We start from the raw sequence: 24918 nt of genomic DNA on the forward strand, positions 1-24918 counted from the left end.
AGAAAAAAAGAAAAAGGAAATCAAGAATATTGATTGATCTTATCAAAATCATGTAATTTATTGTTTTTTCTTAAAAATAACTAAAGTACCAAGCCAATGTAGCCCCAAAGTACTGTTTTTTCCAAGCATTTAGAAAATTTGAGACAGTGCATGAAAGAATACTGATGGTCATGGAAATGATTTGGAATTGATTTTTTTATATTGAAAGTAGTTAATATGTTACAAAAATAAATGGCTGGCAGTTTACTTTAACTGCCCATCAGGTAAAATAAAAACCAGTGATTCTGGAACAAGAACAGAGTTCAAGGAATCACGGGCTCAGACTCCCATGATTTTTTATTCCTCTCCACACCATGAAGGGAAATCAACTGCCCAATCCAGTCTTGATTCTCCTTTTCCTGCTCCTTCCCAGAGATGCTTCAGCTACTTCAAAACCGTAAGCAACATTTCCAGAACTTCTATTGTCCTCCTCTTTCCCATTGTGTTATCTGCTTCTTGATCTCTGTCTTTTTATTTATTTCCTGATCCCCTATGAAATTATCCATTGTCAAAAGGGCTGGGGGGGGGGGGTCAGTAAGTTGTTATTGTTTATGTGGAAAGTGGCATACTCCAATTCTAGAAAACTCAGAGACACAGGCAGTAATATTTATGAAATATTCACCAAATAATAACACAGAATTCAACAACAATCATCCAATAAGAAAATAGAATTACTACCCCCATAAAAGGACACATTCTTTATTGGCTCCTGAAAAGGGCTGCAGTGTCCTGGTCATTGTGAAGTGACTCAGTGTCCTGTTTTCCCCAAGTCAAGGATTGTCAAGATGGATGCATGACCTACAGACAAACCAGGATTTGCGTGTCAGTTCACTCAATCCTTCAGCAGACCTTTAGGGGTTGGCGTTAGGTCTTGGGAATACACAGATTAACAAAATGTGGTCCCTGACTTCAATATCTCACAACATAGAAAAGAGAGAGAAGGTGCACAGAAAATGAAATACAGTGCAAAAACAGAAGCAGGCATTGCAGGATTCTGTGAAAATGCTCGCAGAGAAAACCCAGCTTTTCATGGGACTTTATATGTGGGACAGGGCATCACCAAAGCCTGACAGAGAAAGTTGCTTTTTTCAAAAAAACAACAACAAATTTTATTAATAAAAAGCACACTAATTTCTTCATACTAAAAATCAATTCATATATGAATTGAGGTCTCATATACATCATAAATTTAAGTTACGTTCAGGAGTCTGCATTTCTACAGAGAAGTTAAATATAGTCACAGTTTCTTTGAACATTCAGAGAAGATTTGCTTTTTTAAAAATTACTATTGAGTTCATAATAGTTTACATCAATGTGATATTTCAGTTGTACATTATTTTTTGACTGTCACCACCTAAGTGCTCCCCTTCACCCCCTGTGCCAACCTCCCACCCTACTTCCCCTGGTAACCACTGAACAGTTTTCTTTGTCCATGTATTTGTTTATATTCCACATGTGAGTGAAATCATCTGGTGTTTGTCTTTCTCAGACTGGCTTACTTCACTTAGCATAATTCCCTCTGGGTCTTTTCATGTTATTGTAAATGGGATGAATTTGTCTTTTTTCTGGCTGAGTAATATTCCATTGTGTGTATATGCCACATCTTCTTTATCCAATCATCAGTCAATGGGCAGTTGGGTTGCTTCCATGTCTTGGCTGTTGTGAATAGTGCTGCAATGAACATAGGGGTGCATATGTTACTTTGGATTGTTGATTTCAAATTGTTCGGGTAGACACCCAGTAGTGGTATAGCTGGGTCATATGGTAGTTCTACTTTTAGTTTTTTGAGAAATCTCCATACTGTTTTCCATAGTGGCTGCATCAGTTTGCATTCCCACCAGCAGTGTATGAGGGTTCCCTTCTCTCCAACATTTGTCATTTTTAACGAGAAAATTGCTTTTGAAGTAATTCTTATGATGCAAATAAAAGTCTTCCAGATAGACAAGGACACTTCAGAAAGAGAGAAGCATGGGCAAGCGGAGCGTTGCAAAGTGCAGCATGTTTGGGTGATGATAAATCATGGGCAAAGAGCGACTGGATATTTTCTTCTAGGTATATAAAAGTAATATGCCAAGTGATAAGCCTAGGTTGCTTGGTTTGTCTTCCAACACCACAGAGTGAAAGAAAAGAAAGAGCTAAGGCTGCTTCCAAAACAGTAGTGAAAAGCAATTCAGCTCCTCCCCATGTATTAAATGTTATCTCTTTAGTATTTCCTACAACAAAGAGATCCATGATATCATCCATATGAAACCCAATACCACATACACTCAGGTTCTTAATGGTTTCAATAATGACTAATTGATTAATCACATTTTTGTTACTAAAAAAATAAAATTTTTTTCAGCCTTATTGACATATAATTGACAAATAAAATAATCAGATATTTAAAGTATACACCATGGTGATATGATATACATATATATAGTGAAAAGATTTCTCCTCATCAAATTAATTGACACATCTATCTCACATATTTACTCCTTTTTTTTTTGGTAAAGACACTTAAGTTCTACTCTCTTACAAATTTCAGTTATACAACACAGTATTATCAACTATAGTCACCATGTTATATATTATATCCTCAGACTTTATTCATCTTATAACTAAAAGGTTTTATACTTTTACCAAACTCTCTCTATTTCCTCCATCCTCCAGGCTCTAGCAACCACTTTTCTACTTCTGTTTCTACGAGTTTGACTTTTTCTTTGAGATTCCATATATAAGTGGTACCATGAAGTATTCGTATTTCTCTATCTGGTTTATTTCACTTAGCATAATCCCCTAAAGGTCCATCCATGTTGTCACAAATGGCAGGATTTCCTTCTTTATTTTTAAGACTGAATAAATTCAATTATATATAACACATTTTCTTGATCCATTTCAAATTTCTGAATTTGAAAATTATTTCCAGCCAAAATACCACAACTCATGAATTGCTTATCCACAGCTTATGAATAGGTTTACTAATATCATGAGGATGAATATTTCCACAACACAAGAGAAGTAAATTAATGTTTAACTTGTTGGGGGTTTCTGAGTTTCTAAGGTCTTTTGGATTGGCCTTTGAAGAATACACTCTTGCTGGAATCCAGCTCTGTTCTATGATTGGTGATGATGGCAAAGATGATCTAGAAACCAGCCACAGTAAAGACGTCTTTCTAATCCCTCCATGATTGATCCAGACGCCTCTTCTCTGCAGGCAGTACCTGGTGCTGGTCCCATCACAGCTATACTCTGGGGTTCCTGAGAAGGCCTGTATCTTGCTTAATCACCTGAATGAGACCGTGACACTGAGTGTAACTCTGGAGTATGGAAGGCAGAGCAGGAACCTCCTCACAGACCTGGTGACAGAGAAGAACTCCTTCTACTGCAGCCCTTTCATTGTCAGTATCACTTCTTGGGATAAGGGAGATCATTAGAGAAAGAGCATATGAGTTGATGCCTTGTGTTTTGACCTCCAATAATAAAAAAAAAAAGCATAGTGAAGAAAAAATGAGATGTACAGAGTGAATTTCAAATTAGAGTCTAAAAATGAAAGGTCTACTGAGTATGCTTACACAATATTTACAAACACAAGTAGTGCAATATACAAAAGGAAATAGCAGTTATAGGAAGGATTTCGTTTGCTCTTAAAGTAAACTTCTGAGGTAAATGATGTTCATGCCATGTCAGACATAAACACTGAGCTTCATAAAGTTAACTGATTTATCTAAAATTTCACAGATAATTGATGGTTAATGTACTCTCCTTGCAGCCCTTTATTACTTAAGGTATTAAATATTTAGTTATCATACTGGCTTACTACCAATGACAACATATAATATTGTTGATCACTGGAAAATAAAATCTAACAACTATTTTAATACCACCATTTTGCAATGAAAATGCAAGCATTTTATTTCCTTCCCTGTCCTGATTGATTGAAGTTCATTTTGTTGCAAAGACATTGTCCCTTTAATTAAGTCAATGAATTGTTACTGTCATGTCACAGAATTATAATAATCTATAAAACAGGAGACATAATCCTTGACCTTATCCCTTAATAATTCTCATGGAACTAACCAGAGAAATGAGAGAATCATAAAGGCTAAGACATTCAGAAGTGGGTCTGAGCAGATTCTTCAGCTCATTTCTGTCTTACAGATTCCAGAGTTGCCATCTTCTTCAGCGTTCATTACTGTGCAGGTGAAAGGACCGACACTGCAGTTCATAAATAGAAAATCAGTGCAGATAACACAAGCAGAGAGCCTCGTCTTTGTCCAGACAGACAAACCCACCTACAAACCAGGACAAACAGGTATAAGGAACCAAAGGAGCAAGGGCAACAACTTTAAGGGGCCGAGGTGTGGTTCTCTATTAATTATTCTGCAGTCATGGAAATCCTGCATGTTGTTATCTGTGTTACTGCCCTGAATTCCTATTGGAAGCTTTCATGGGAAAAATCTCTGTGTTTCAGTGAGATTCCGCATCGTCTCTGTGGATGTCAGTTTTCACCCTTTGAATGAAATGGTGAGTCTCATAACAGTTGGTGAGGTTGAGGGAAACAGGCCAAAATTTAAAGCCCATTCTTTTGGAGAACCTGAGACCAATATGAGACACTTAAATCTACCAGAGAAAGATCTCATATGGGTACCACTGCTGGAGAATAAGGGAGATCAGTTCATCAACTACATTCTTAAATTACATTTTCAGTTGAAATTATCCTCCTAAAGATCCCAGCAATTTTTATTGAACAAAAGAAAATCAGTGCCTCTGATTTCTTTCTTAGAGAAATGGAGAATTTCTCAGAGATAAATATCATCTGCAAAATAAACATTATTTGGACCTTTTTACCTAACTATAGGTTTTCTCAATTGTACGTTCTTTCATAAAAGGAAAGCCATGACTTCTTAAGAGATGTATGTCCCAAACTAAACACATGAAGTGCTGTGGACCAAACTGGGGCAAATTTCCTTGTTTGGGCGAGAACTACACAGACTCACTTCCTCTAACCCAGATACTCTATCGATGCTGATATCATGGTTTTCTCTTCATAAACTCTATCTCATACTCATTTTCCTTCTTTCTTTTCAGTTCCCAGTGGTTTACATTGAGGTAGGTAATAAGTATCTCAATTAGAATGAGGGTTTACTACAAATTATGTTAAATTGCTTCTCTCCACGTCCTCCCTCCTCTCTAGCACTACACCAAAACTAAACAATTTTCCCTGTCTACCTTAAATCCTTTGGAGAGTGGATAAGATGTAAATGAAGGAACGAAATTCCCTAAGATGATGCAATTCAGTGACTCTAACAATATTTCTGACCAAAATGGATATGCATAATCTCAAAAGAGAGGTATTGTAATCTGTACTATCTCATAGCTGGTAAACTTATTACTGTTTTCTCAGTCTAGAATTCCTCGAAAACTTTTGCTAATACCTTTGGTGCCAATTAACCAATCATCTATTATCCAGATACCAACGTCACTCTCCCTGAAAAATTGTCTTTCTACCCAAAAGTATGTATTTCAATTGTTTCTATCAACTCGTAATGTTTTTACCCTTAGAATCCCAAGAGGAACCGAATTTTCCAATGGCAAAGTCTCAAATTGCAAGGGGGACTTAGCCAGCTCTCTTTGCCACTCTCGGCGGAGCCTGCTCTGGGTCCCTACAAGGTCGTGCTGCAGAAGGAGTCAGGGAGAAAAATAGAACACTCCTTTGAGGTGATTGAATATGGTAAGAATTCTGCATGAGTCCGAGACATTCATGAAATTAGAGTATTAAGACTGGATAGTTTTTACACAAGGTGGCAAGCAAAAGTCTAGCATACAATCATTGAGAATTAGCAAGCTTTTTTATTTGCTTAAATATCTGCTAAGCACTTTCCACACACTATCTCATTTAATCCTCACAACAGCCATCTGAGGCAGATACTATTTTATCTTCATTTTACAAATGAGCATATCAATACTAGAAAAGTTAGTAATTTACCCAAATCACAGAGCCAATAAGATACAAGAGAGCTTTTAATAGGTCCATTTGACCCTATTCAAACATGAATTGTTAACCAATACATTGTGTTATCTACATGCATCTGTTGATCTCTATCTTATAACTGAAGGTACTTCCTAGGATTATCTCCTGGCTGTCTATAACTACACCTATACTACTATAATCATAGTAATCAGACACTGGAGCCATCTTATGAGTTATCAGTTATGTGGATTTTCTAATGTAAATTAAATATATCATGCCATGGATGAGGAGACCCATCATAAAAACATGATTCCTAAAACTCACCAGAACTGCCATGAGGATTACAGAACAGGGATTTACCATAGGAATAACTAACCTTATACAACTGTGGGAGAGGCTGGAAAAGCAAGGATCCAGGAGAAGGAGTTGGTGGATCAGAGGAAATTACTAACCAGTTCTCCTGAAGACTTGGTGGAGATGGATAAATCAGAACTTTCAAGGACACCTTCAGCTGCCAGAGTGGACCACAAAGGGAAACTGATAGAATAATCTGTGTAAGGCCGTTGCCTCTTCAGATCTACCACTACAATATTTCTTTAACCAAGGTCTGATGGTGAGCTTAGGGCCTCTGTTAATCAGCAGGAACTAGCAATTGGGAAGAAGAGCTGGACACAGATAGGGAAAAAATAAGGACATATTGGAAGCTAATGGCCCCTCTGCACCTGTTGCCACACCTAACCATGATGATCTTCAGAGACTAATGGTGTTGCTTTTCTTCCACCTTTGAAATCTTGAAGAAATTCAGCGAAGGAGATTCCAGGAAAGTTAACATGGTACAAACTGCCCCCGCTTATAAACAGTATCTCCTTTGTCAGCAGTGGCCCTTCCCTCCTTATTGTAATTGAAGCCATTTCATGTGATCCTATGTTATAAGGTTCTATAATAGAATACTTTTCAGCCCTGGTGGTGTAGTTAAGATTTGCTGTTCTCACCACTGCATTGGCCTGGGTTCATTTCTGGGTCAGGGAACCACACCACCCATCTGTCTGTGGTTCCACCAGTGTGTCTGTTGTCATACTGTGGTGGCTGCATGTTGCTGTGATGTTGAAAGCTATGCCACCAGAATTTCTCAAATACCATCAGGGTCACGCATGGTGGACTGGTTTCAGCAGAGTTTCCAGACTAAGACATACTAGAAAGAAAGACCTGGCCACCAACTTCTGAATGGCCATGAAACCCTACTAAGAGCAGCAGAGCATTGTCTGATATAGCAACAGAAGGTGAGAAGATGGCACACAAAGACCAGGCAGTGTTCTTTTCTGCTGTACACAGGGTCACTAGGAGTCAGAGTCAACTTGATGACACTAACAGCAAATAGAATCATTACTAATATTTGCAAGATCTCCTCCTCACTCTCACCTCTTTCTCTTCTATTGATAACAGTTTTGCCCAAATTTGAAGTCCAAGTGAAAATGCCCAAGACAATTGGTTTTCTAGACAAAGAATTTGTGGTATCCGTCTGTGGCTTGTAAGTTGCATTTTTTCATCTCATTTCTATTTCCCTACTCTATTTGTATTGCAAATAACTGTTACTGGACTTTGAAGTATTTAATTAGAGAAAGAATGACTCTGTCTCCAACTTGCCTGAGCCCTGATTAAAGAGCAGAAGTGGCAGCATATGACACTTCTCCTAATAACAAAATCATTTACTGAACACTTAAAATGTACCAGACAACTTTTTTTTTGAAAGATTGGCGCCTGAGCTAACATCTGTTGCCAATCTTCTTTTTTTTTTTTTTTCCTTCTTCTTCTCCCCAAAGCCGCCCAGTACATAGTTGTCTACTCTAGTTGTGAGTTCATCTAGTTGTGCTATGTGGGACGCGGCCTCAGCATGGTCTGATGAGCAGTGCGATTTCCATGCCCAGGATCTGAACCAGTGAAACCCTGGGCCAGCGAAGTGAAGCATGCAAACTTAACCACTCGGCCACAGGGTTGGCCCCACCAGACAACGTTTTAAGTGCCTTGCACTTATTCATGTTTTTATTCTTACAACTAACCCTGTGAGATGGAGATAATTAGTGTCCTCAACTTACAAATGAGGAAAATATAACACACAGAGGGTAAAAAACTTGCTCAAGTTCCTGCAGTTAGTAAACGTCAGACTGGAATTTAAATCCAACGGTTTGTCTCCAGACCCCGAACTCTTCACCACTATTCTGTATTGCCTCTACAATTAAAAAAAAATCTAGCTTCACGAAGCATTTATATATCGCAGACACTGTGCTAAACTGAACCCAGCCATCCAACTCTGAAGCTCCTGCTCATAACTTCTGTGTTGTTCTGTGTCCTAATATCCCCATTTTTTTATTGCTTCCAATTTCTTTCCTTTTTTTTTTTTTTGAGAAAGATTAGCCCTGAGCTAATATCTGCTGTCAATCCTCCTCTTTTTACTGAGGAAGACTGGCCCTCAGCTAATATCAGTGTCCTTCTTCCTCTACTTTATATGTGGGACGTGTGCCACAGCATGGCTTGCCAAGCAATGCCATGTCCGCACCCCCAGGATCCAAACCCCCGAACCCCGGGCCACCGAAACGGAATGTCTGAACTTAACTGCTGCGTCACTGGGCTGGACACTGCTTCCAATTTCTTGAACTATGGAAAGTTAGAAAGCAGCTAAGCAGACCATCTATCTTAAATGCTTAATACATAATATAAAATTAAAAATGCCTGTCATATTTCTTTCACCCCTGATTGCTTTTTAGTACAGTAGTGCATCCTCCGCATGCACTGAAGAGGCATAATTTCCTTCCTGCTTTTGAAAACAGCGTGAGATACATTTTCACCCTTTTCATCAGTTTTAATGCTTTAAATTTTTCCTTTGGAGGGAAAGCCTTCTGATATAGATTTAAAGATAGGATCCAACAAAGTGGTTGAAATTTAGCAGAACTTACAGAAATTTGGGGGAAAAAACTATAAAAAAGGAGAAGCTTGGGGCTGCTGAGGACAAACCTCACCTACTTCGTAGTTTGTATTAAAGCAATAAGTTTCAAACTTAAATGTGCCTCAGTATCTATGGAGGTGTTTAGTCAAAATATAGATTTCTTGGCCTCACATCTAGAGATTCTAATTATAAATCTGAGGACAGATTCAGGACTCTGGGTCTCAATACACATCTCAAGTATTTTGAATGTAGGTGGTCCAATGAGCATACTTTAAGAAAGAGTAAACTAAGTCATCATGTCTGTTCAGGCTCCTGTAACAAAATACCACGGATTGGGCTGCTCATAGAGAACTGAAATGTATTGCTTACAGTTCTGGAGGCTGGGAAATCCAAATGATCAAGTTGCCAGCATGGTCACATTCTGGTGAAGGTCCTCCTTCTGGTTCATAGCTGATGCCTTTTTTGTGTGTCCTAATATGGTGAAGGGGCAAAGAATCTCTCTGGGGCCTCTTTTACAAAGGCACTGATCCCATTCATGAGGGTTCCACCCTCATGATCTAAGCATCTTCCAAATGTCTTCACCTCCAATACTGTCATCTTTGGGGATTAGAATTTCAGCATATGAATTTTGAGGGGATGCAAATATTCAGACCATACCACATCATATCCTTCCATCAGATTTGGCAGAATCAGATTAAGTCATTATGATACTGTTCATTTTTAACATTTTTGTTCTGTAGCTAGAGCTTTCCCATTTAACTTCTCATTTACATTCTTAAAATACATGTGAATTAGGGAAGACTTAGAAATACACTTTCTACAAATCCTTAATTTTTTCCTTAAAACAGCTTAAGAGGTGTTGTCAAAGCTGGAATTATAACAGAAAATCTGACAGCAGAAAGAATTAAATAACACAGCCTTATAGTAAAACCTCAACTGAGAGGCAGGAAAGATCTGAGAAAAACTATGTTGTTAATTTTCCATTTGGAAGTATTTCAAAAAGATTTATGGCCCGGAGTTCACCAGTTTGGATCCCGGGTGCAGACATAGCACCGCTTGGCAAAAGCCATGCTGTGGTAGGTGTCCCACATGTAAAGTAGAGGAAGATGGGCACAGATGTTAGCTCAGGACCAGTCTTCCTCAGAAAAAGAGGAGGATTGGCAGTAGTTAGCTCAGGGCTAACCTTCCTCAAAAAAAAAATAGGATTTAGTAAGTATTTTCGCTTAGAGTTAGATAATTAAGACAGTTTCAGAATAAGCACTTCTAAAGTACAAATGCTGTGGGGGGAAATACAATTACTGTAGATGAACAAGATGGATATATGAATGGATCGATTCATGTAAAAAAAATCTGAGTTATTTATATTAAATATCTTTTTGTATGACTGCTTTATTGTTATAGATACACATATGGAAAGCCTGTCTCTGGTCTGGTGACAATTAATATATGCCGAAAATATTCACGATACTATTCCACCTGCCATGGAAAACATTCACAAAGTATCTGTGAAGAATTCAGTCAACAGGTATGTGGAAATCATTCTCCTCAGGACACTAACACTAGATCTTGTTTTCTTGTGGATTATAGAACAATAAAGAATACAATACAATACAGTATTGTATTGTGAATACAATACAGTATTGTATTGTGAATACAATACAATGGAGAGGAGTGTTTGAAATAGTGACCTATGAAAATTGTAGAGTAAAAGAAACATTGTAAGATTGCCTGGCAATGTTAGGAGCCCATTTGAGGGTTTAGCTCATGGATTTATAGTGGTATTTATTTAGCCAGTTTTTTAATTTCCTTCCAACAGTGATCAATATGCTAGGTGTAAGGATGTGGAAGTATCCAAAGTTGGCCTTTATCAACAAATAAAAAAAGAAGAATGTGGCAGACGTTAAGAATTTGGTTAGTGGGAGAATCAAGTGACATGCTGTGGGATCTAAAATGCATATGGAAGAATATGAAACCAGCATTGGGTTGAGGAGAGGGAGATTTAGAGGGACAGTGGACCGGAGGCTGCAATTACATCAAAGAAGTGTAATACGAATAACTAAGGGAAACAGCAGAAAGTAGAATATGTCATATTAAAAAATGTATAAACTACTGACTTCAGAGGAAGAAGACATAAAAGTTCAGAGTGTGGCAGCGTGAGTGGGCAGTATGAATAAAGGTATGGAAAAAATATTTACCAAAGCTGCAGAGAGCAAACAAATGAAAGGCTAGGGTGATGATTATGATGATTAATGTCAAGATAAACATTGATAAGCAAGATAAATGAGAGGAATCTAGCTGCCAAAATCTTTAATATATCAGGGAGATTAGAATTAATTTTCATTTTCAAGTGAGTCATGACATCTCTATATGAGTAAATTAAATATGTTTAAATTTTATTATGCAATATTTTCATGTAAATAAGTACAAAAATGAAAACAAATCTGTATTAAAATATAGAATTCCATATTTAGCTTAGAAATCTGATTATCATAACAATTCATCTAGTCAATGAAGATATATGTTTTACTAATGTTCTAGATGTCAAGAAAGTGCAATCCTTAGTTGATATTTATGTGTAGGTGGTTACAGAGGCTTCTTAGAAGATGTTATGTCTGAGTTGAGTTTAGAAGAGCAGTAACTGTTGGCCAAGAAAAGAATGGGAGAAAGAATGTTATCATTTGAGGAACAACACATGCAAAGAGGTAGAATTACAAAGTGCTGTGGGCAGTGACATCACCACCATGGTGGAGTGAGTTGTTCCCTTAGCCTTTTCCCTGTAAGTCACAACAACTAAATGGAAATTCATTAACCAGAAGAGGCTTCACTGCACTGCACAACAGGACTTCTGAGAGATCCACACAGCTACATCTGAAGGTGGGTGGACTGGATCCCCAAGAGGCAGTGGGACTATGAGAGCACACCCCTCACACTCCCTGGCATCAGCCACCCAGGTTGTGGATGCTCACACAGTGCCCGGCATGACTGTAAGAGCAGGTGGGGATACCCCAACTTGCGTGAAAACTTTTGGAATTGCAGCCCAGCCCGTGGGACTGCCCACCATGCTGTGGCAACCACACCAGTGGAAACACTCTACACTGAGTGGTAGCAGCTCAGTCCCTGGGATGGTGCCCATCCGCTGAAAACAGTGAATGTGAGAAGGCACCCTGTTTGCTCAGAGGTGCGCCCATCCATGAGGCACAGCAACCCAGGGCAACCCACCAAGTGGTGGCTCAGCCTCTGCGTGGGTACCCCTCACCCCCAGCACAGCACAGGCAAGAATGTGCCCTGCTCACTCAGAAGGTGCCCCTGCCTGTGGAGCATAGCAGCCCACAAAACCTACAAAGTGGCAACTCAGTCCCCACATAGGCACCCCTCCAGTATAGCATGCAGCAGCTCATCCGGTCTGTCGCTGAGCAGAGGCCTTGCCTACAGTGCATGACCCACCCACCCAGCACAGAGGTCCTGTCCATGTGAGCACCACCTTCAGAGTGGCTGCAGCCAGCCAGCGCAGAGAGTAGTTCTACCTGTACAACTTCCAGCAGAAAACACAGCTCTTGCTCCCCCTCAACCAGCAGTGGCAGGTGGTATCTGCAACCTGATATTATTACAAATGCTCTGGAAAAGACCACTTTATCAAACACCATGAAGAACTACAGTAACGTTTCAGAGAAGAAGGAAGATGATAACTCTCCAGAAACCAATCCTGAAGTCACAGAAATTTACAATCTAAATAACAGAGAATTCAAAATAGTTGTCATAAAGAAACTTAATGAGGGGCTGGCCTGGTTGCACAGTGGTTAAGTTTGCACATTCTGCTTCTCGGCAGCCTGGGGTTCGCTGGTTCAGATCCCAGGTGTGGACATGGCACCACCTGGCAAAAGCCATGCTGTGGTAGGCCTCCCATGTATAAAGTAGAGGAAGATGGGCATGGATGTTAGCTCAGGGCCAGTCTTCCTCAGCAAAAAGAGGAGGATTTGCAGGAGTTAGCTCAGGGCTAATCTTCCTCAAAAAAAAAAAAAAAGAAAGAAAAGAAACTCAATGAATTACAAGAAAACTCAGAAAGACAGTTTAATTAGCTCATGAATAAAATTAATGAGTAGAAGGAATACTTCACCAAAGAGATTGAAATTCTAAAAAAAAACAAACAAACAAACAGAAATTCTCAATTTGAAGAACACTATTAATGAGATAAAAAATAATCTAGAATCCCTTAAAAATAGAGCTGGCATTATGGAGGACAGAATTAGTGAGTTAGAGGACAGAAATATAGAAATGTTACAGGTAGAGGAGAAGAGAGAACTAAGATCTTTTCAAAATGAAGAAATTCTTTGAGAAATATCTGACTCAATTAGGAAAAGCAATATAAGGATTCTAGGTACTCCAGCAGGAGAAGAGAGGGAGAGGAGACCAGAGACAGAGAAACAATAGCTGAGAACTCCCCAAACCTGGAGAAAGAACTGGACTTACAAGTACATGAAGCCAATAGAACTCCTGGTTACATCAATGCAGAAAGACCTTCTCCAAAGCATGTAATAGTAAAACTGGCAAAAGTCAATGGCAAAGGAAAAATATTGACAGAAAATAGGCAGAAGAAAATAAACTGCAAAGCAACCCCTATCAGGCTTTCAGCCAATTTCTCAGCAGAAACCTCACAGGCTAGGAGAGAATGGAAAAATATATTCAAAATACTAAAAGACAAAAACTTTCAGCCAAGAATACTCTATCCAGAAAAACTATCCTTCAAATAGATTGGAGAAATAAAAACTTTCCCAGATAAACAAAAGCTGAGGGAGTTCATCGCCACTAGACCTGCCTTATAAGAAATTATGAAGGGAGCCCTCCTACCTGAAACAAAGAGGCAAAGGTTTACAAAGCTTTGAGCAAGGAGGTAAATAGTCAAACAAAATCAGAAAATTGGAGCTCTCTATCAGAACAGGTTAGCAAACACTTAATTATAACATAAAAGACAAATGGAAGAAAGCATAAAAAAAACTATATGCACTTCCATTTAGCCACAAACTCACAACACAAAGCAATAATTTGTAACAACAATAACTCAGAAAAGGAAGAGGAAAGGGATGGAACCTGCTTAGGCTAATGGAGATAAGAAGCTATCAGAAAATGGACTATTTCATCTTTGAGATCTTTTACACAAACCTCATGGTAACCACTAAACAAAGAGTCAGAATAGAGCCTCAAATCATAAATAAAGAGAAAACTTAGAAAACCGTCAAACCGAAATGGCAGTCAGAAATACGAGGGAAGAGAAATGGTGGAAATATAGAACAACTGGAAAACAAGAGATAAAATGGTAATGTTAAGCCCTCAAACATCAACAATCACTCTAAATGTAAGTGACTTGAATTCTCCAACAAAAGACAGAGAGTGGCTGGATGGATTAAAAAACAAGACCCAAGAATATACTGCCTCTAGGAAACACATCTCATCTCTAAAGACAACCAGAGGTTCAGAGTGACAGGATGAAAGACAATACTCAAAGAAAATGGCAAGCAAAAGAAAGCAGGTGTTGCCATGCTTATATCAGACAAAGTAGATTTCAAGATAAAAAAGACAATGAGAGACAAAGAGGGACAGTACATAACAATAAAAAGGACCTTCCACCAAAAGGAAATAAAACTTATGAATATATATGCACCTAACGCAGGAGCACCAAAGTATATAAAGCAACTATTAACAGACCTGAAGAGAGAAACCCAACAACACAATAATAGTAGGCAGTCTCAACACTCCACTTACATTGATGGATAGATCATCCAGACAGAATGTCAACAAGGAAACAGGGGCCTTAAATGAAACACTGGATCAGATGGCCTTACTAGATATATATAGAACATTCAATCAAAAAACAGCAGAATACACATTTTTCTCAACTGCACATGGAACATCCTCAAAGATAGACCATATTATGGGGAACAAGGTAAGCCTCAATAAATTTAAGAAGATTGAAATCATGTCAAGCATCTTTTCCAACAACAATAACACTATGAAAATATAAATCAACTATAAGAAAAAAGCTGAGAAAGCCACAAATATCTGGAGACTAAACAACAAGCTACTGAACAATGATTGGATCAATGAAGAAATTAAAAAATACCTGGAGACAAATGAAAATGAAATTATATCCTATTAACTCTTATGAGATGTAGGAAAAGCACTTCTAAGAGGGAAATTTATAGCAGTACAGGCTCACCTCAACAAACAATAAAAATCTCAAATATGTAATCTTAATCTACACCTAACAGAACTACAAAAAGAAGTTCAAATGAAGCCCAAAGTCTGCAGAAAAAGGAACATAATAAAAATTAGAGCAGAAGTAAATGAAATAGAAACCAAAAAAAAAGAAAAACACAGTAGAAAGGATCAATGAAACTAAGAGCTTGTTCTTTGAGAAGATAAATAAAATTGACAAACCCTTAGCCAGACTCACTAAAAAAAAAAAAGAGAGAGAAGTCTCAAATAAATAAAATTAGAAATGAAAGAGGAGTAATTACGATGGATACCAGAGAAATACAAAGGATTATAGGTGAATATGGTGAAAAAATATATGCAAACAAATTGGATAACCTAGAAGAAATGAATAAATTCTTAGACTCATGTAACCTCCCAAAACTGAATCAAGAAGAAATAGACAATCTGAATAGACAAGTCACAAATAAAGAGACTGAAAGAGTAATCAAAAACCTCTCAAAAGAAAAAGTCCAGGACCAGATGGCTTCTCTGGAGAATTCTACCAAACATTCAAAGAAGATTTAGTACCTACCCTTCTGAAACTGTTCCAAAAAATTGAACTGGACAGAGCTTTTCCTAACTCATTCTATAAGGCCAACGTTACCCTAATACCAAAACCAGACAAGGACAACACAAAGAAGGAAAATTACAGGCCAATATCACTGAGGAACATAGATGCAAAAATCTTCAACAAAATATTAGCAAACCAAATACAGCAATACATTAAAAGGATCATATACCACGTTCAAATGGGGTTTATACCAGGGATGCAGGGATGGTTCAACATCGGCAAATCAAACATTGTGATGCACTACATTAACAAAATGAAGAATAAGAATCACATGATCAGGGGCTGGCCCCGTGGCCGAGTGGTTAAGTTCGCGCGCTCCGCTGCAGGCGGCCCAGTGTTTCGTTGGTTCGAATCCTGGGCGCGGACATGGCACTGCTCATCAAACCACGCTGAGGCAGCGTCCCACATACCACAACCAGAAGAACCCACAACAAAGAATATACAACTATGTACCGGGGGGCTTTGGGGAGAAAAAGGAAAAAATAAAATCTTTAAAAAAAAAAAAAAAAAAGAATCACATGATCATCTCAATAGACGCAGAGAAAGCATTTGACAAGATCCAACATCCATATGGTAAAAACTCTCAATAAAATGGGTATAGAAGGAAAGTACCTCAACATAATAAAGGCCATAAATAATAAACCCACAGCCCACATCATACTTATGGTGAAAAACTGAAAGCCATCCCTCTGAGAACAGGAACAAGACAAGGGTGCCCATTCTCACCACTCTTATTAGACATAGTACTGGAGGTTTGGGCCAGAGAAATTAGGTGAGAAAAAGAAATAAAAGGGATCTAAATTGGAAAGGAAGGATTAAAACTCTCACTGTTTGTGAACAACATGATTCTATATATAGAAAACCCTAAAGAATCCATCAGAAAACTATTAGATATAATCAACAACCACAGAAAAGTTGCAGGGTCCAAAATCAACATACAAAAATCAACTGCATTTTAATACACTAATAACAAACTAAGAGAAAGAGAAGTAAAAACTACAATCCCACTTTCAATCACAACAAAAACAATAAAATATCCAACAATCGACTTAAGCAAGGAGGTAAAAGATCTATACACTGAAAACTATAAGATATTATTGAAAGAAATCAAAGAAGACATTAAAAATGGAAAGAATTTCTATGCTCATTGATTGGGAGAATAAACAGTTGGAATGTTTAAATAGTTAGATAGTTAAAATGTCCATATTATCTAAAGCAATCTACAGATACAATGCAATCCCACTCAGAATCCCAGTGACAGTCTTCACAGAAATAGAACAAAGAATCCTAAAATTTATCTGTAACCACAAAAGACCCTGAATAGCCAAAGTAATCTTGAGAAAAAAAGAACAAAGCTGGAGGCATCACAATCCCTGACTTCAAAATACACTACAAAGTCATAGTAATCAAGATGGCACACAAACAGATGCACAGATCAATAGAACAGAATTGAAAGCCCAGAAATAAAACCACACATCTATGGACAGCTAAAGAATGAAACTAGATCATTACCTTACACTATACACAAAAATTAACTCAAAATAGATTAAAGACTTGAGTGTAAGACCAGAAACTATAAATCTCCTACAAGAAAATATGGATAGTATAATCTTTGACATTGGTCTTAGCAGCATCTTTTCCAAAGCTATGTCTACTCAGGCATGGGAAACAAAAGAAAAAATAAGCAAATGGGACTTCCTTAGACTAAAAATCTTCTTCAAGGCAAAGGAAACCATGAGCAAAATGAAAAGACAACACACCAACTGGGAGAAAATATTTGTAAATCATGTATCCAACAAGGGGTTAATTTCAAAAATCTATAAAGAACTCATACAACTCAACAACAAGAAAACAAACAACTGATCAAAAAATGGCCAGAGAATATGAACAGACATTTTTCCAAAGAAGATATACAGATAGTCAATAGGAACATGAATAGAGGTTCAACATCACTAATTATTAAGGAAATGAAAATCAAAACTACAATGAGATATCGCCTTACACCTGTCAGAATGGCTTTAATTACCAAGAAAAAAAATAGCAAATGTTGGAGATAATGAGGAGGAAAGGGAATCTTCATACACTACCGGTGGGAATGCAAACTGGTGCAGCCACTGTGGAAAACACTATGGAGATTTCTCAAAATATTAAAAAAGAAATACCATATGATCCACTTATCCCATTACTGGGTATTTATCCAAAGAATATGAAAATGACAATTCAAAAAGATTTATGTTCCCCTATGTTCACTGCAGCATTATTCACAATAGCCAAGACCTGGAAGCAACCTAAGTGTCCAGTGATTGATGAATGGATAAAGAAGATGTGGTATATATCTACAATGGAATGCTACTCAACTATATTAAAAAAAGACAAAATCGTCCCATTTGCAACAACACGGATAGACTTTGAGGGCGTTATGTTAAGTGAAATCAGCCAGAGAGAGAGAGACAAACACTGTACGATTCACTCATATATAGAAGAGAAGCAAATACATGTATAAAGAGAAAAGATTAGTGGTTACCAGAGCGGAAGGATGTTGCTGGGGTGGGAGAAAGGGATAAAGGGGCACATATATATGGTGACAGACAAAAATTAGACTATTGGTGGTGAGCATGATGAAGACCTCACAGAAACTTGTATATAATAACGTACACCTGAAATTACACAATGTTATAAACCAATATGATCTCAATAGAATAATTGAAGAAAACTACTGTGGCACATTTGGAAACTCTAGGAAGTTTAATGTGGCAAAAAAGGAATAGGCTTTCAGAACAGATGGGGGAAGGCAAAGGTTAGCAATGAGTAATTCAATGATTAATGAAGAAGTTTTATGTTATTTTTGAGCTTAGGAGAGGATAAGCACTTAAAAGATACAACTGTTGCAAAATTTTCTTCTATAGCCAACAAAAATTTACATAGGTTGATAACTGACTTTTTTGATAGAAAATCAGAGAACCCAGGAATTCTCTTCCTTTCTCTTCAGGCAGACAATGAAGGCTGTTTCACACAATTCGTAAAGACTAAAATATTTCAACTGAGACAAAAACTATATGACATGACAATACAAGTGGAAGCAAAGGTCAGAGAGGAGGGAACAGGTTTGTGTTTTTTAAAATATGTATTAATTCATTAATTTATTAAACATTTATCAAACTTCCATTCCATGTAAAACACTTTACAGTTCCTGGGAACTATGAAAATTACATGGTCCCTGCCCTCAAGGTATTAAAAATCTAAAAATATTGTACATATGTACATGTATCTATGTGTATGTAGATATGTATAACCATAATAAAATTTCTGTAAGAAATATAAAAACTAAGGGCCAGATGAGTATGAAGAAAGATAATTAATTCTAATATAGAGCCAAAGAAAGCTTTATAAAGTAGCATTTAAGCCAATTTGTATAAAATGGATAATATATTAAGAGATAGTGATGGACTGGGAAAGCATGATAAGTATAGAACAAATGTGTTCAATCTCAGAAGAATCTGAAAATGTAGGGTGATGTGAAGGTGTATAGAAAAGTAAATCATATACTGAAATGGTTAGACTTTATTATGAAGTATTGGATATTTTCAGATATTGGAGGAGAATCACCTAAATAAATTGATCTTTTTAAAAGGTAATTCTACTAGACATGAAGAGGATAGGCTAGGTGAAAAAGCGTTACAATATGATACATCAGAATATTATTCAAAGATGCCTCCAAAGATTTCAACTCTGGGACCCGAGAAAAGGAAATACCATTAACCAAAACAAAGAGTAGATGAGAAAGAAGTATGGTGATGAGAATGGGTCAAAGATAATTAATTATAACTTGAAATATCAAAGTGAAAGTTGATTCATTCAGCGGATAATTTAAAAGGGAAGCCATAGCAAAATCCGGACCAGAAATGTAAATTTTGAGCCATCGCCATTATGTCTACCTCTTCCTAAAAGTAAATGCAATTATTCTGAAAGTGAGCTCATTTAGCATTGTTAGATTGAGGCTAGAGATGGACAAGGAGGGGTCCAAGGACAGAAACATTTACATTAAGGAGATGGTATCAAATAAGTCAGCGTAGTAAAATTGGAAGTCAGAGACATGAGGGAAATTTAAAAAGTAAATTTCTTCAAAGCCACTGGAAGGGTTTTGGTGGTACTTATATATGAAGTACTTCTGAGAGTTTGTTTTTATGAAGTCTGAGATGAGAATACTATATTGGGAACAAATAAAGGATATTTTAGACTTTGATAGAGTGGTGTTTTAGATGATGAAGACAAAATACAGATTATACTTCATTGAATGGAAAAGCAACAGGTGTTGGCTACACTCCGGATAGGCCATGCAATGAAAAAAAAGGTCTTGCTGGAGAAGTAGCTTATGATAGAAATTTACGCATATTTTAGGCCAATATGAATAATCATTGTATGCAGAAAGTTGTAGGGAGAGAGCAGGGATGTGAGAGACAGAAACAAAGATGGAACAAGATCACAGAGATGAGAAGAACTTACTAAGAACATAGGTGGAACAAGCAGAGAAATTAGGGAATTAATAGCAGTAATTTTTTATATTGAAAGTGAAACTAATGTCAAATTGCTTGTACCTTCTAAGTGCGAGAAATTTTGGAAAGAATAAGAGAAGAGATTTTGGATGGTATTTTGTTACGATGGAGTGAAGCCGTTATGATGAGGTGGAGGTAGAAGCTGAGTTGAATACATAGAACAGTTCAACTTCACTTACTTCTTTTTCAGGATTGGAATTAACCGGGCATGGATCATGTGAAATCACAAATACCTTAAGCAAACTGAAATTTATAAAAGTGGATTCACACTACAGATGTGGGCTCCCTTTCTTTGGGCAGGTAAAATATCTTTTCAATATAAGTGTAAATTGGGGGATGTGGCTTTTAAGAAAATGAGTTTTTGTATCACAAAACCAAAATTTATTATAAAATGAATATTTATTTAAAGTAAGAAAATAAATTATAGCAAATTAAACACTTAAAAAGTAAACACCATCACAATATCCAGAAAAATAAAGCATACTTTTATTAACTTTCTAAATCACATCTATAATACATTTTTCCTGTGTAGCTTGACTGTATACTCTGTGATTGCCTCTTTATAGACAATGATTTTGTAATATTGCTCTCCATAGAAAGAATTGCAAGATACTCTTTCACCTAGATAACTGAATGTTCTTATTTTTGATAGTTTAAAAAAGTTTTTTTTCAGCTTTAAGGTTCAGTATTGGTAATAATATTGGTAAGTTTTAGGACTGATATCCAATTTAGTAAATATCAATTTTCTTTCATATGAGATGCAAGATTTCTAGGCATTTTAAATTTTCTTTTGTAGTAACTCATCTTTGAATTGAAAGATTATAGGCAATTTCCTTATTTTTAGCAGCATATTGTAAATTTTATATTTTCTTCATTTATTCCACTATTTCATTTCAAATTGGCAAGAAATTAATAAATGTATATACAAGATTGGGCAAGATCATTTAAGGTTGAGAGAAGAGCATAAGACAACTGAAGACTTGAAGGATAAGTATGACTTGGCCAGAAATTTAAGAAGTGTGGAAAAATGGCCAAGGCTCTAGATGTGAAACAGTTTTCAAAAACAAAGAATTAAGAGAGAGTCAGTAGGGCTGGCTGAGAAAGAAAGTATAACTGTATGACTGAATAGTTGTAGGTAAGCTGGAACAGATCTTGAAGAACCTTTTAGGATATGTTCAGAATTTGTAGTTGAGAAGTTACTGCAGGTTTTAAGAAGAGTAACATGATCAGATAATCTCAGGTTGTGGAGAGACCGGTTTGAAGCAAGGATAAAGCAGAAAGAGGGTAGATTGCATAAGACTAAATAGAAAGCTATTGGAAACCAAATGGGAGAAAAATATTGTGGTTTTAACTGGGCTGGTAGCAGTGGATTTGGAGAGAAGTAAATAGGAAAGAAATATGTTTAACAGGGGAAGAGATAGCACTTGGCAATGGGTTAGATATAGCCAGTGAAAGAGAGAAAAAGATGAAAAAAGGCCCTCATTATTCTTGCATAAACTAACGGATGGATAGAAGCACGATTTATTGAGATAGATAACACTAGAGATAAAGAAAATTTCGGAAGGTAACACCATGAGTCCACTTTTGGATATTCTTAATTGAATGTTCATAAGGTATCCAGGTAGAAATGTCAAAAAGAAAAGTCAGTTTAGAGCCCAGAAAACAAGTCTTATTTTCAGATTCTAAGATCTTCAGTAAGTGACAGTGGCCAAGAGGTCAAGAGGTGAACACAACGAAGAGTGGAAGATGTTATTGTTATATGACACTTGAAATCAGCTATCACTTTCATGTTTCTAGATTCTTCTAGTGGATGAGAAGGATCAGCCAATCCCCAATGAAACTATAGTTGTTGCTGTGGATTTAAATAGATACCGTTCCAGCTATACGACTAATGAGCATGGTTTGGTGGACATTTCCATTGATACCACCAACTTCACATCTTCTTTCATTACAGTTACAGTAAGTAGAAAGGAGCATCTGGGACTAAAAATATAAAGATCACTGGGGCCACATAATTTAAGAATATATGGGCCATGTGATTTAAGGATGTATATAAGGAGAAGGATATAAGGATGTAAGGATAACAGAAAAGGTGATAAACAGTAAAACAGAAATTAAGCAATGTGGAGACCTAAATTATAAGAAATAAAAAATTCTCTGTCATAAAACTTTTACGTTAGGTAGACTCTGTTTACAAGATGATTTAGTTTCAGGAGATATTTATTAGGTTACCTTTATGTTCCCTTGAAAAGTTCAATATTTTTATAATTTTATTACAAATTAGATTTTACTTGGCTTCTTTGGTGTACCACTATTTTTATTTTGTACTGAATATTCAGGTATCCTTACACAATTTACAGCCATAAGGATTTTAAGAAAAAGGAATTGATCTTGATTGTGAGTGAGTGGTACCTACTAAATCAATATAACATAATCTTAAACTTAACAGAAAGTCATTCACAGATTATGCTTTATTTGGGAAAGTAGCCTATAATGGAACCAAGTAAGCATGGTTCATATAAAATCTTCGATAAATGACAGAAAGTGACCAATATATATGAGATGTCTTAATAACAATATATTTAAGATATTTATTCCTTCCATTAGGTCACTTACAAAGAGAATAACCAATGTTTTGATCACTGGTGGCTTTCAGAATTTCATACACAAGCACAGCACACTGCAAAGCGTATTTTCTCCCCAAGCAAGAGTTATGTTCACCTTGAACCTGTTGCTGGCACTATGACTTGTGGGCAAACCCAGGAGATACGGGCACACTACATTCTGAATGGGCAGATGCTGCAGGATGAAAAAGACTTAACCTTCTATTATTTGGTAAGAACAAAAGCCACTGTAGCTCTTTCTAATTATGTAGACTCCCAAAAGATTGAGTTCCTAAGTAGTGCCTTTTATAAGATATCAATATAACTTTTTTTTGTTTTTGTGCTTGAAGAGAAGCTGCTTCTTAACAAATTATTAATGCTTTAATTTCTCATTTATGCCCTGGTCTCCACTGAAACTTTTGTTTTTCTCTGTTTTTCTAATGGAAAATTATTGAGTGAGAGAGAAAGAACCTATGACAAATGCCTTCTTAGTCAAAGGAATTTTTTTTCTTAAAACTCAGTACATAAATAAGCAAAGGATAAAAATCAAGAACTTATTTAAGGAGAAAGAAAAATTATAAACAATCTTCTGGGAAAATGCTCAATTTTGACATTAATTGGAGAAATAAACATTGAAACAATGAAGTAGCATTTTACATCTATAGTGGTTCTAAATAACTGCAGGGAAAAAGTACATTGAAAGGCATTTAATAAATTGGTATGATACTTATAAGGCCAATATATCTATTTATGTCCCTAAATTAAAAATATTCAAAGCTGATAGTTACCCAAGTAAGTCATTTTAAGAAGAGAACTTTATGTGTAGGAAATTCTGTAGAGGAACATTAATTATAAATAATATTTTTAAAATTCTATGAAGAAATTAAAAAATTAACAGTAAGTTAGAATCTTAGCTTTTCTGCTTCTCTGTTACATGACTTTGGATAATTTACCTAATCTCATTTGTAAAGAGAAATGTCAGTCATCTCACCTGAATCCTGGAGGTAGAATTTACACATACTTCATAGGGTTATTGTGCAAATTAAATAAAATCTTGAAACCAAATTATTTAGTTGAGTGCCTGGCACATAGAGTCTGTTGATATATTTAGTTTTTCAAAAACAGAAGCAATATTAGAGAGTACCTACATATATTTTATATCTGCTTTCACTATATATTGCTTTGCATATAATGATGCTTAAAATATTTGTTGAAAGAATATGTAAATTTGAAATATTAATATTAAAAATAAATAGTAAATAATAAGTAAAATAATTTCTTTTATTTAAAATTCATAATTAAACATATAGGAAAAAATTGGAAGAGTAATTTAGTGATCAAAAATAGCTTCTCGTGGGGGGAACTCCATGGCCTAGTGGTTAAGTTCAGTGCACTCCACTTCAGTGGCTTAGGGTCTACTCTTGGGCATGGACCTACATCATTTGTCAGCAGTCATGCTGTGGTGGCAACCCACATATAAAATAGAGGAAGACTGGCATAGACATTAGGTCAGGGATGATCATCTTCAAGCAAAAAGAGTAAGATTGGCAACAGATGTTAGCTCAGGTGAATCTTCCTCAGCAAAATAAATAAATAAATAAATAAATAACTTCTAGATTCTAGTAGTGAGATTATTGTTTATTGATATATTATAAATGTGTTTAAGTTTAACCCTTTAAAATTACGATGAATATATTTCCTTCTGTTTTCAGATCCAAGCAAGAGGAAGCATCTCTCAATCAGGAATCCACGTGTTGTCCATTAAACAAGGAGATAGTAAGTACTTTCAGAATTCCTATTTTTTCTCTCATATTGTTAAATCCTGAACATTTCAGAAAGACAGTTATTTTCACCAAGAGGAAATGGTCACCAACCTTCTTCCACCAAACAAAAATGAGGAAGCTGATAAAAAAGGATGGCATATCAGGTTTATTTTAGTCCATTTAGGATTTGTTTCTTCTTTTCATAGCATTTCTATGTTTTAAATTTTATTCCTAAAATAAAAT

General features: G+C 36.3%; 1 protein-coding gene across 2 annotated transcripts in view; it reads left to right on the top strand.

Moving 5' to 3' along the window:
• The first annotated feature begins 319 nt into the window (after positions 1–319).
• LOC124246919 (pregnancy zone protein-like) overlaps positions 320–24918 on the top strand; it is a 53684-nt gene continuing 29085 nt past the window's right edge. For both annotated transcript variants that reach the window (XM_046675683.1, XM_046675692.1), the window contains exons 1-13: positions 320–436; positions 3239–3422; positions 4183–4336; positions 4496–4548; positions 5113–5133; positions 5587–5755; positions 7439–7523; positions 10338–10461; positions 18746–18860; positions 20500–20609; positions 22107–22268; positions 22917–23144; positions 24625–24688. In XM_046675683.1, coding sequence (XP_046531639.1) covers positions 354–436; positions 3239–3422; positions 4183–4336; positions 4496–4548; positions 5113–5133; positions 5587–5755; positions 7439–7523; positions 10338–10461; positions 18746–18860; positions 20500–20609; positions 22107–22268; positions 22917–23144; positions 24625–24688 — 1552 coding nt within the window. In that variant the 5' untranslated portion in view covers positions 320–353. The remainder of the gene's footprint in view (positions 437–3238; positions 3423–4182; positions 4337–4495; positions 4549–5112; positions 5134–5586; positions 5756–7438; positions 7524–10337; positions 10462–18745; positions 18861–20499; positions 20610–22106; positions 22269–22916; positions 23145–24624; positions 24689–24918) is intronic.

The sequence above is a fragment of the Equus quagga genome, chromosome 1 (genome assembly GCF_021613505.1).
Source record: "Equus quagga isolate Etosha38 chromosome 1, UCLA_HA_Equagga_1.0, whole genome shotgun sequence".
NCBI classification, from domain to species: Eukaryota; Metazoa; Chordata; class Mammalia; order Perissodactyla; family Equidae; genus Equus; species Equus quagga.